General features: G+C 38.2%; 1 protein-coding gene across 1 annotated transcript in view; it reads left to right on the top strand.

Moving 5' to 3' along the window:
- LOC309554833 (phospholipid phosphatase 3-like) overlaps nucleotides 1-11,045 on the top strand; it is a 37,770-nt gene extending 26,725 nt beyond the window's left edge. The window contains exons 5-6 of the mRNA XM_082256551.1: nucleotides 4,005-4,181; nucleotides 10,818-11,045. Of these exons, the coding sequence (XP_082112677.1) occupies nucleotides 4,005-4,181; nucleotides 10,818-10,913 (273 nt within the window). The 3' untranslated portion in view covers nucleotides 10,914-11,045. The remainder of the gene's footprint in view (nucleotides 1-4,004; nucleotides 4,182-10,817) is intronic.
- The last annotated feature ends 1,018 nt before the right edge of the window (nucleotides 11,046-12,063 follow it).

Below are 12,063 nucleotides of genomic sequence, written 5' to 3'. Positions count from 1 at the left end.
CTCCTTTACACTTAAGTTAGCTTCAAAAATTTAGTTTCTGTAGGGAAAGTGTTAAGTGTCAGGGGACCGTAGTGTAGTGTAGGGTTAACTGACAGTGACTGCTATGGCAGGGTGACAAAACCCTTCCATAGCAGGGTGACCGCTATAGAGAAATGATCATTTCTCTGAGTTGCTTCGGGACAGGTATGTGGCTTCTCACCAGCAAGCATTTTTTATGCTGCAGGGGCTGCCACTGCCAGTGTTTTTTTGAGGACATGTTTGATGTCAGATATGACATCTGAATATGTGTATAGGGGGAATATATAGACATATATGTCTGAATATATACCCCTAGACATATATAGGTGTGATAGTAGCAGAAATAAATGCTTGCGCTAATGAAATCATTTACAGTAATATATTTCTGCTACTATCACACCTATATATGTCTAGGGGTATATATTCAGACATATATGCCTATATATACCCCCTATACACATGTTCAGATGTTTTGCCTGCCTCAAAAGAACCCCAAAAAATGCCAAAAAAAACTCTAGCGTCAAAAAAAAAAGATGCCCAGGTGTGTTTTTGCTGGCATTTTTTGGGGGGTTTTGGAGGCAGGCAAAACATCAGAACTTGTGCACAGTACCACTATACACAAGTTCAGATGTTTTTCCTGACTGCAAAGAACCCAAAAAAATGCCTGCTATTAAACCGGCAAGGTGTTACAGCAGAGAAGCCATATTCCTGTGCTTAAAGTTTTCTAATACAAACGATCTTTTTTTTTCTGGTTCTGGACATGCTACAGAGCTGAAACTTCACAGGTACACTTTTTAGACCCCCCAGATACTAAATCCAAAGAATCAAAAAATCTCTTTTTTTTTTTTTTTTTTTAATTTTTCAATAATTGGCTTTTTTATCAAAAATGACAATTTTTAAGAACTTTTTTTTGTGTGATTAATAGTTAATGGGGCATGACCCAGAACCCTAGGCACTTTTTAGGGGCATTTATTGGGTTTTAGGGCTTAAAAATGGTGTTTTTTGATTACAGAAGTTCGGGTCCCATTGATTTCAATGGGGTTCTGAAATCCGGGCCGAACTTTCGTGAAGTTCGGGTGTTCTGGTCGAACCGAACTTTTCAAAAGTTCGATCATCCCTACTGACAACCTCAACAAAGGATCTCTCATTTTAGACTAACATTCTAAAGCAATCTTAGCAATCACTCTGCATTCAGTAGATTGGGAATTTAACACAATTATCTTATATATATATATAAATATTTTTTTTAAATTATTATTTAATAATAATTATTACTATTATACATACAATTTTGGCTTTCACTGATTTTTTATATATATATAAATATATATATATATTTATATATATATATATAAATATATATAATTTATGGATAAAGAAGGAAATATTTAAAGCTCAGCTCCAGCCAAGACATTTTCTTTTGGTTTGAAGAACAGGGAAATGCCTTTCTTGGGAAGTCTCTGCAATAGACAAAGGATCCAGGGAATATCCAAATGTCTTCTGGGGGATCAGGAAGAATTTTTTTCCCCCCACTAGAACAAATTGGAAAATGCTAGATTTTTTTGCCTTTCCCTAAATCTGGGGTCTCCAAATCATGGCCCAGGGGCCACATCTGGCCCCCTACTAGATGGTATCTGGCCCGCAGCAGCTGCCCAGGAAAATACCCCTCAGGTAGCTGGCAGTGGATGTGCTGGTCTGTGTATCGTAATATGGAGATCAGGATATCCACTGCCAGCCAGCCATGACCCTTATACATCGATATATGGAGGGACTATTCTGGATGTAAGGGGGGACTCTGCATGGCACACATGGAATTAAGGGGGGACTCTGCTTGGCACACATGGATGTATTGGGAAATCTGCTGGGCACATATAGATTTAAGGGGGGACTCTGTTGGGCACATATGAATGTAAGGGGGGACTCTGTTGGGCACATATGGATGTAAGGGGGGACTCTGCTGGGCACATATGAATGTAAAGGGAGGACTCTGCTGGGCACACATGGATGTAAGAGGGACTCTGCTGGGCAAACATGGATGTAAGGGGGAACTCTGCTGGGCCCACATGGATGTAAAGGGGGGACTCTGCTGCGCACACATGTATGTAAGGGGTGATTCTGCTGGGCACACATGGATGTAAAGGGGGGACTCTGCTGGGCACACATGGATGTAAGGGGGAACTCTGCTGGGCACACATAGATGTAAGGGGGGACTCTGTTGGGCACATATGAATGTAAGGGGGGACTCTGTTGGGCACATATGAATGTAAGGGGGGACTCTGTTGGGCACGTATGGATGTAAGGGGGGACTCTGCTGGGCACATATGAATGTAAAGGGAGGACTCTGCTGGGCACACATGGATGTAAGAGGGACTCTGCTGGGCAAACATGGATGTAAGGGGGAACTCTGCTGGGCCCACATGGATGTAAGGGGTGACTCTGCTGGGCACACATGGATGTAAAGGGGGGACTCTGCTGGGCACACATGGATGTAAGGGGGGACTCTGCTGGGCACACATAGATGTAAGGGGGGACTCTGCTGGGCACACATGGATGTAAGAGGGACTCTGCTGGACACACATGAATGTAAGGGGGGACTCTGCTGAGCACACATGGATGCAAGGGGGGACTATTCTGGGTATACATGGATGTAGGGAGGGGACTCTGCTGTGCAAACATGGATTTTAGGGAGGACTCTGCTGGGCACTCCTGGATGTAAGAGGGGACTCTGCTGGGCACTCTTGGATGTAAGGGGGGGGGGAACTCCCCTGGGCACATATGTATGTAATGGGGGGGAGCTCTTGTGGGCACATATGTATGTAAGGGGGGGACTCTGATGGGCACAAATGAAAGTAAGAGGGGGACTCTGATGGGCACAAATGAAAGTAAGGGGGGGGACTCTGATGGGCACTCCGGGATGTAAATGGATATATTTTTTTTAAATAAAACAGTTTTTTTTTGGCCTGCAAACATTTGTAAAATATACTATGTGGCCCTAAAAGGTTTTGGTGACTCTGGATCAACTGTGGGTATAGGATTTATAAAATCCTTTTCTACAGAGTATAGATCTGTTTTTATCCCAAGCATGCGTAGATTCACTTACTGTTGACTTAAGCTGGGCTCACTACCTCTTCTGGAAGTCTGTTACAAGCATCAACTACTCTTTCAGTAAAACACTGTGGGGTTTATTTATCAAAACTGGAGAGTAAAAAATCTGCTGCAGCTCTGTATAGAAACCAATCAGCTTCCAGTTTTTTTTTTTTTTGTCAAAGCTTAATTGAACCAGCTGAAGTTAGAAGCTGATTGGTTACTATGCAGAGCTGCACCAGATTTTTCACTCTCCAGTTTTAGTAAATGAACCTCAATGTGGGATTCATTTTAAACTTTCCCCCTGTAGTTTGAGGTCATGTCCCCAATGTTGACACTCTGCACTGACTAACCCAATGTGACTCACAAACTCATAACCTTGTGTCTGACTTTTGTGACTCCGATGTCATGTTCAGGATATTTTGCAATAAGTTTAAGACATTAGGAGTTTTCTCTCTACCTGAGAAATCTGCATTGCAATGTGTCATATGGTGCAATGCCAGTATGGGGACATTTAACTCCTTGCCACTGTCCCTTTAAGTGGACAGTCTCGCTTGGGTCCAGTAGGAGGGGCTCCTGAATAAAAGTCATTGTAATTGGCTGCACAGTGATGTCTTTATCAGGAGCTGTCCTACCAGCTTCCGATCATTGTTAGCTGACCGCAGTGCAGTTGGTGACATTTAAAAGGCAGCTCAGAGTTAAGACCCAACTCCATGCTGTGTGATGCCCCTGGAAGACAGTTAATAGGACAGTAAAACGTGCAATAATCAATAGGAACCAATCAGCATTCACCTTTCTCTGGCTTGATTGCCTTAAACAGAAATGTAATTGGTTTGCCAAAAGAAATTCCCTTTTGCTGTCCATACTGAAGAATAGTTACTCATACAACGTGTCCTCTCCAGTTTTATCTGCAGGTACGGATGGCGTGGAGCGGGGCCCGCCTCTTGCGTCCTCTTGTTCAGTTTGTATTGATCCTTGTGGCTTTATATATCGGATTCACCCGCGTATCGGACCACAGGCACCACCCTTCCGACGTGGCTGTTGGCTACCTGCAGGGAGCACTGGTGGCTTATTGGGTGGTAAGTTGGAACTAATTTGACCAGTTAAACAAACCTTTACCTGTCTCTCCATGTCAGGGTCTACAGAGTGGGTAAATTCATGAACAAACCAGACATTTAAAAAAAAGATTTACAATCCCAATATAAGTGCGATAATTCGCAGCAAAACGCATGTTTTACCGCACCTTTACAAAAGAACCATGACTTGAGGCTATTCATGTTGACGTGGCGCCATTCATAGTGTGCATTGTGGAGCATTGCATTAGAGAACTAGTGCGCTAAAATGAAATATAAATTAAACGTTTAAAATGAAAAAAATAAAGATTAAATAAAATTAAAAATGAATTAAAATGAATTTGGTGCAAAATGAATGGGCTATCTTTATGTGCCATAATGAAAATGCGTTAACAGTGATAAGGAAATCAACAGCCTCTGCTCACATGAAATGGTTTTATTTTTTGACATTTTTTTTTAGAAGAGGAGTTACAAAGTACAGATTAGAAAGTAAAAAGAAACAAAGAAACTGCGCTCTTACATCATAAAATACATATCGCCATAGTGAATAAACAATAGTGAATAGACAAATAAATAAATACATTCATTTAAATGATAGAAAATACATAAAAATTGTGAGGTCCATATATAATCCCACACGTGAATAATGTCCTCAGTGAGTATAGGAAAGGTTCCTCTCCACCAGCATACAGACGCACTATACACTTACCAGACTTAATTGACCCCTATTACAGGGAATCAAATTGTGCCTATGAGAAAATCCAAGATGTCATACATGCGGTCACAGGAATGATTTCAAACTGCTGCTATCATCCATTAATATGTGTATAAATAGTGTATTCAAAACTCCAGTGTTGCCATATAGAGAGGAAGAAACACTCTCATGGTGCAGTATTTCAAATCATTTATTTAAAAAAGAAGTTTGTATTGCACTTACATCAAAGAAGACAGGGATCAGCATGAATTGTATAGGAATTGCCGGTTTGCACTCCACCTGCTTTCCAGCTGACCAAAAATGACGTATCTCAAACACTACCCAATGCCATTTCATCAGTCTATGTCTGACATCCTTAGGGGTAACCCCTGAGGATGTCAGACATAGACTGACAAAACGGCATTGGATGGGGTTTGAGATACCACCCGAACACCAATGAATGCACATCAATCATTAACAATAAACGTTCATTTCTGTTCTGTTCAACATATCAGCTAGACCAAGAGTGCAGTAGAACATTAGGAGACTAAAGTTAGCCATACTCCATTCATAAGAAAAGTCAGATTTGTTTGTGAGAGAATTCAATGGCACCATTACAGATTCAACATATATTTCATAGGATATTTTATTCGTCTGCCATGCCAATGTGTTGAATTGCAATGTTTGGAAATACTGGATATACTGAATTGTTATTTAAACCTAACGTTAGCATATAAGCACCTAATATTGTCATTTAATCCTAACATTAGCATATACGCACCTAATTTTGTGATTTGATCCCAACATTAGCATATAAGCACCTAATTTTGTTATTTGATCCCAACATTAGCATAAAAGCACCTAATTTTGTGATTTGATCCCAACATTAGCATATAAGCACCTAATTTTGTGATTTGATCCTAACATTAGCATATAAGCACCTAATATTGTAATCTAATCCTAACATTAGCATATAAGCACCTAATTTTGAGATTTGATCCTAACATTAACATATAAGTACCTAATATTGTGATTTAATCCTAACATTAACATATAAGCACCTAATATTGTGATTTAATCCTAACATTAGCATATAAGCACCTAATATTGTGATTTAATCCTAACATTAGCATATAAGCACCTAATTTTGAGATTTGATCCCAACATTAGCATATAAGCACCCATTTTTGTGATTTGATCCTAACATTAGCACATAAGCACCAAATATTGTCATTTAGTCCTATGTTAGCATATAAAGCACTTAATACGATTTAATTCTAGCGTTAACACATAAACACCTAAAATTATAATTTAATCCTATCATCATATAAGCACATAATATTGTAATTCAATTATTAGAAAAAGCCAATAATATATACATATTTTTATTTTTTTATTTTAAGAAAATATGACCTTAACGATTATGGTAGAATTGATCGTTTTTTTTATGCCAAAAAATCAAAAGTTTCTGCAGAAAAGCCAGGAGTGACAATGCGTGCGACAGACAGATAAGTCGTTACAGACAATTATAGACCCGGTGAAATCTAAACATAGATGGGACTGTCCCCTCCCTGTCCCTTTGTCCAGGTTATTTCTGGGAGAGTGGGAAATAGGAAATCTTATATAAATGAAGAATGGGTGGCTTCTCCTTCTTTTCCCTGCCGGGGTCTGTGAACCGTGGGGGGAGGCGCTATCAGGAAACGTCTGTGTATCCTGTTAAATTCTGCACAGAGGATGTTCCCTGAGCCATGATGAGCCACACAGGGTTAGCCTGGAAAAGAGGTATCCTGGCATTAAGGAGTTAAAGAAGAACTCTGTACATAATCATTGTGTAAATACACCAGGAGAAGATATATTGCTGCACAGGTTCTTTATCTAACAAAGCTCATCGATCAATATCACCAGGTAAAGGGTACTATAGATCATATGCAATGTACACTATAGCAGCAAATACAAATGAATAGTAAACATTGATATTACTACATCAAAATACAACAGTAGCTCCAACGTTTAAAAAAAAAAACAAATAGCATGCTTTGTCAATGCCGCGGTATAGAAGGGAGGTGGCAGCCTTTGATTGGATTCTGGCTTTTGGCATAAAAACCTTTAAATAGTACCATTTGTTTTTAATGTCCTATTTAGACTATACATTCCGTTGATAAAGAAAAAAATAGTTATTATAGGTTTTGCTAATGATTAAATGACAATATTAGGTGCTCATATGCTAATGTTAGGATTAAATGACAATATTAGGTGCTCATATGCTAATGCTAGGATTAAACGACAATATTAGGTGCTCATATGCTAATGCTAGGATTAAACGACAATATTAGGTGCTCATATGCTAATGTTAGGATTAAATGACAATATTAGGTGCTCATATGCTAATGTTAGGATTAAATGACAATAGTAGGCGCCTTTATACTAATGTTAGGGCTAAATGTCATTATTGGGTGCTCATATGCTAATGTTAGGATTAAATCACAATATTAGGTGCTTATATGCTAATGCTAGGATTAAATCACAATATTAGATGCTTTTATGCTAACTTTAGGATTAAATCACAATACAGTAATCCCCCGCTACATCGCGGTTCAGTTTTTGCGGTCCCGGTAATTCGCGTTTTTTTTTGTAATGTTATTTTACTATATAAATCATTAAAAATGAAAGTTTTTTGTGTTTTTCATAGCTCTTGCTCTGTCTCTAAGTATCTTTTATGTGTTTAAATGAGTTTCTTTTGTTTTAAAAGTGTGTTTAAAGACCTTAAAATGCTTCTACACGTACAGTGACAGTAAAAAAATCATGCCTACAATGCATTTTAATAGGGTTTTTCTATTTCGCGGAATTTCACTTTTCGCGGCTGGGTCCGGAACGTAACCCCCGCAATGGAGGGGGGTTTACTGTATTAGATGCTTTTATGCTGACTTTAGGATTAAATCACAATATTAGATGCTTTTATGCTGACTTTAGGATTAAATCACAATATTAGGTGCGCATATACTAATGTTAGGATTAAATGTCGATATTAGGTGCTCTTATGCTAATGTTAGGATTACATGCCAATATTAGGTGCCTATATACTAATGTTAGGATTAAATGACAATAGTAGGTACCTTTATACTATTAGGAGTAGGACTAAATGTCAATATTAGGTGCTCTTATGCTAATGTTAGGATTAAATGACCATATTAGGTGCCTATATACAGGCATACCCCGCTTTAAGTACACTCACTTTAAGTACACTCGCGAGTAAGGACACAGCTTGTTCAGCTTGGCATGACACTACTCCCGGTTTTTAACATTGGCGTCTATAGGAAATCTTGGTCAGCTTGACATGGCGCTGCTCCCAAACCATAAGTGACAGGGATACCAAACGTAGGGAGCACCGAGAGGGGACCCAGGACTATAACATATCCTGTTTGTGGCTGGCCAGCTTGCCTAGGTAATCTACCATGTCATAGTCCTGGATCCCCTTAACATGCTTCCCAAGCTTGGTGTCCTTGTCACATGGTTTGGGAGCAATGCCATGTCAAGCTGACCAAGATTTCCTATGGAGCTAGTGTATTTACATGCATTGAGAAATGAAAAAAGGTATTGCTTCACTTTAAGTACATTTTCGTTTTACATACATGCTCTGGTCCCATTGTGTACTTAAAAGTGGGGTATGCCTGTACTAATGTTAGGATTAAATGACAATAGTAGGTACCTTTATACTATTAGGAGTAGGACTAAATGTCGATATTAGGTGCTCTTATGCTAATGTTAGGATTACATGCCAATATTAGGTGCCTATATACTAATGTTAGGATTAAATGACAATAGTAGGTACCTTTATACTATTAGGAGTAGGACTAAATGTCAATATTAGGTGCTTATATGCTAATGTTAAGATTAAATCACAATATTAGGTGCATTATATGCTAACTTTAGGGTTAAATCACAATATTATGTGCTTATATGCTAATGTTAGGATTAAATCACAATAGTAGGTGCCTTTAGACCGCATTCACACTGAAGCGGCACGACTTCTGCACAACTTCGGGGGGCGACCTGTGAAGTCCCGCGCACCGTGACTTGCGCGGACTTCACATAGTGGAAGTCAATGCAAGTCGCCTCGAAATAGTACAGGACTCCTTTTCTAAGTTGGAGTGACTTGTGTCGCTCCTATTAGAACGGGTCCTGTACCAGTGCATGGACCGCGACTTGTCAGGCTGACAAGTCGCGGTAGTGTGAATGGAGCCTTATACCAACAGTAGGACTAAATGTCAATATTAGGTGCATATTTGATAAGGTTAGGATTAAATGTCAATATTGGGTGCTCATATGCTAAAGTTAGGTTCTTTGTTCTAGGAAAATAACGGACAGAGGGTGGAGATGGGGGGAGGTAGGATAATATGTGCCCCCCTCTGAGCTGTATTTGTTGGGCTGAAGGACACAGACATCTGCCCTTGAAGATGATGTTATGCTCTTATTTGCACCAGAGCCCTTCCTTCACCAACCAGGGTTCCTCCAGAGGTTGCTAGGGGTTCCTTGAGCAATGAGCAATTTCTGCCTCTCAGATAAGCTCCCACTGACACCAATGATCTTTTTAGCTATCTGGAAGAAGGTAATTCTTCCCAATGTCCACAAGTGTAAGGAACATTCATCCCACTGACCATCCCACTAATGTATCTTGAGTTGTAAATATAGTCATTTTTAGCAGGGGTTCCCCGAGACCTGACAATTATTTCAAGGGTTCCTCTGTGTTGAAAAGGCTGCTTTAGAGTCTGCCTTTACATCAGAATCTGCCCTTCAACTCAGAGTTGAAGGGCTGATCTACACATCCTGGACCATCTTTAATTCAGTTGTCCAACCTTCCTTTAGAGTATCCATTTACATCAGAGCCCCCCTTCGCTTTCGAAGTTTCCCTTTACATCAGAGTCCCCCTTTATCATATGAGTTTTCACTTTACATCAGGAGCCCCACTTCACTTTAGAGTCTACCCTTCACATCAGAGTCCCCTTTTTACATCAGGAGCCACTCCCTTCACATTAGATTCCTCATTCCCACCCTCCGTTTAAACTGGCAATACGCTAGTAGATTTTAGTTCAAAATGTTTTATGTTTAAGAATGTTAGTTCAATTTGCTAATCATTAGTGGGGGTTATTATTATTATTATTATTTTATTTAGGTATAGCATCAATATTTATTATTGTATTTATTACATGATTAATATCATTATTAATATTATAATGTTATATAGTTGTATTATCAAAATGTATTATTGTATGTATATAATAATAATAATTACATACAATATTAATATATGATACATACAATATTAATAATGATAATACAACTATATAACATAATAATAATAATAATAATAATAATAATAATAATAATAATAATATCATAACAATGACATAAATACATTATGTCATAAATACATACAATATTAATATATGATACATAATATTAATAATGATAATACAACTATAAAGCATAATAATAATATTAATAATGTCATAAATACAATAATAAATATTGATACTATATCTAAATAAAAAAAATAATATTAATATAGTATTAAATACAATAATAAATCATGTAATAATAAATACAATAATAAAAAATATAACTATATAAAATAATAATCATGATAATAATAATAATAATAATAATAATAATAATAATAATAATAATAATAACAACAATATTATTATTATTTTATATAGTTATATTATCATTATTTATGAATGCATTTATTACCATTATATTATTATTTTATATAGGTATAGTATCAATATGTATTATTGTATTTATTATTATTATTATTATTATTATTAATATGTTATATAGTTGTATTACCATTATCTATTATATTGATTTTATTACATGATTAATATTATTTCTGTTGTTATTATTATAATTCAGAAATAAAACAAATATCATCATCTTGTCTTTAGGCTTTCCACGTTTCCAGTTTGTTTCGGCGGACTCGCTCTCAGACGGTCAGCGTCCCTCCGCGTCCCGACAGCCCAGAGACTTTCACAAACTGTTAAGTGCTAATTAAAATCATCAAGAACTGTGAAAATCCTCGATTGTGAGGATGGAGAAGACAAGACGGCTCTGCAGAACTGGACTGTGAGAGTTTGCTGGGGGTATAATGGGGTTCAAAATTAAAACTTGAGCCCCCCCTTTAAGCTCGGTGGACAGAGAGTCACTGCAATGTGACCCCCGAAACTCATATTCAGACATTTCAGAGCCAAGAGACATTTCTAGAAGACGCCCAGCGTTTTCCAGCATGTGATAAGCTACATTCAAATACTATAAGCAGAGATGATCCTTGTCCTAGGAAGAATGCAACAACCAATCAGAATGTTTCTTTTACTGATCAGACAGTACACTGAGATATGTTTTCCTGTTACGTGTTACTGCACTTTACCCATCATTGCTCCTCCCTACATTACCTCTTTGAATAAGCCTTAAGGGCACTCCACCCGTAAAATGTTGGCTATTAGGTGGAGTCTGGCTGCTGATCCACCTGCTGATTTTTTTATACTTCTTGGAGAATCTGTTGGTAAGATTTCCCCACCATGTGTCTAGACTCTAAGAGTTTTGGGGATTCCCATCCCACCAATCCAGCAGGATCGGTGGTGCCATTCAGAAACCCAGTTTCTTTATGGCACCTCGTTGTACCAACACAGTTACTGCAGGGAGATAAGGGAGGAAGAAGGAGGTTTAACTCTTCAGTATCTACCCAAAAATAGTAATTTCAGTTTTGGATGGAGTGACACTTTAAGAATAAAAGTATAGCACTATAAAGTAATGTTATAGAAGGACTTTGGTGAGAGAAACATGTGCATGAAGCGATTATAGCGACTTCTCCTTACCTACAAGAAAGACGTTCTATCAGGACTGCCCATGTAATATGGTTACCTTACCCTTAGAGGTTGCTCACTCATGCAGCAGTGCTTGTCATTCATCTGAAAAGTGATCCATGGTGAATTGCTTTTCAGCCTTTCCTCATTGCCTCTTTAATCCCTTAAAATGGTGCACCACCACGCCACGGTTGCACTATCACACCATTGTTGCACCACCATGCCATGGTTGCACCATCACGTCATGGTTGCACTATCACGCCACGGTTGCACCACCCCACCACGGTTGTATCATCACACCATGGTTGTACCATAACGCCATGGTTGCACC

This window comes from Pelophylax lessonae, assembly GCF_965119305.1.
Source record: "Pelophylax lessonae genome assembly, chromosome: 4".
NCBI classification, from domain to species: domain Eukaryota; kingdom Metazoa; phylum Chordata; class Amphibia; order Anura; family Ranidae; genus Pelophylax; species Pelophylax lessonae.
This window is presented reverse-complemented; position numbering and strand designations above follow the sequence as displayed.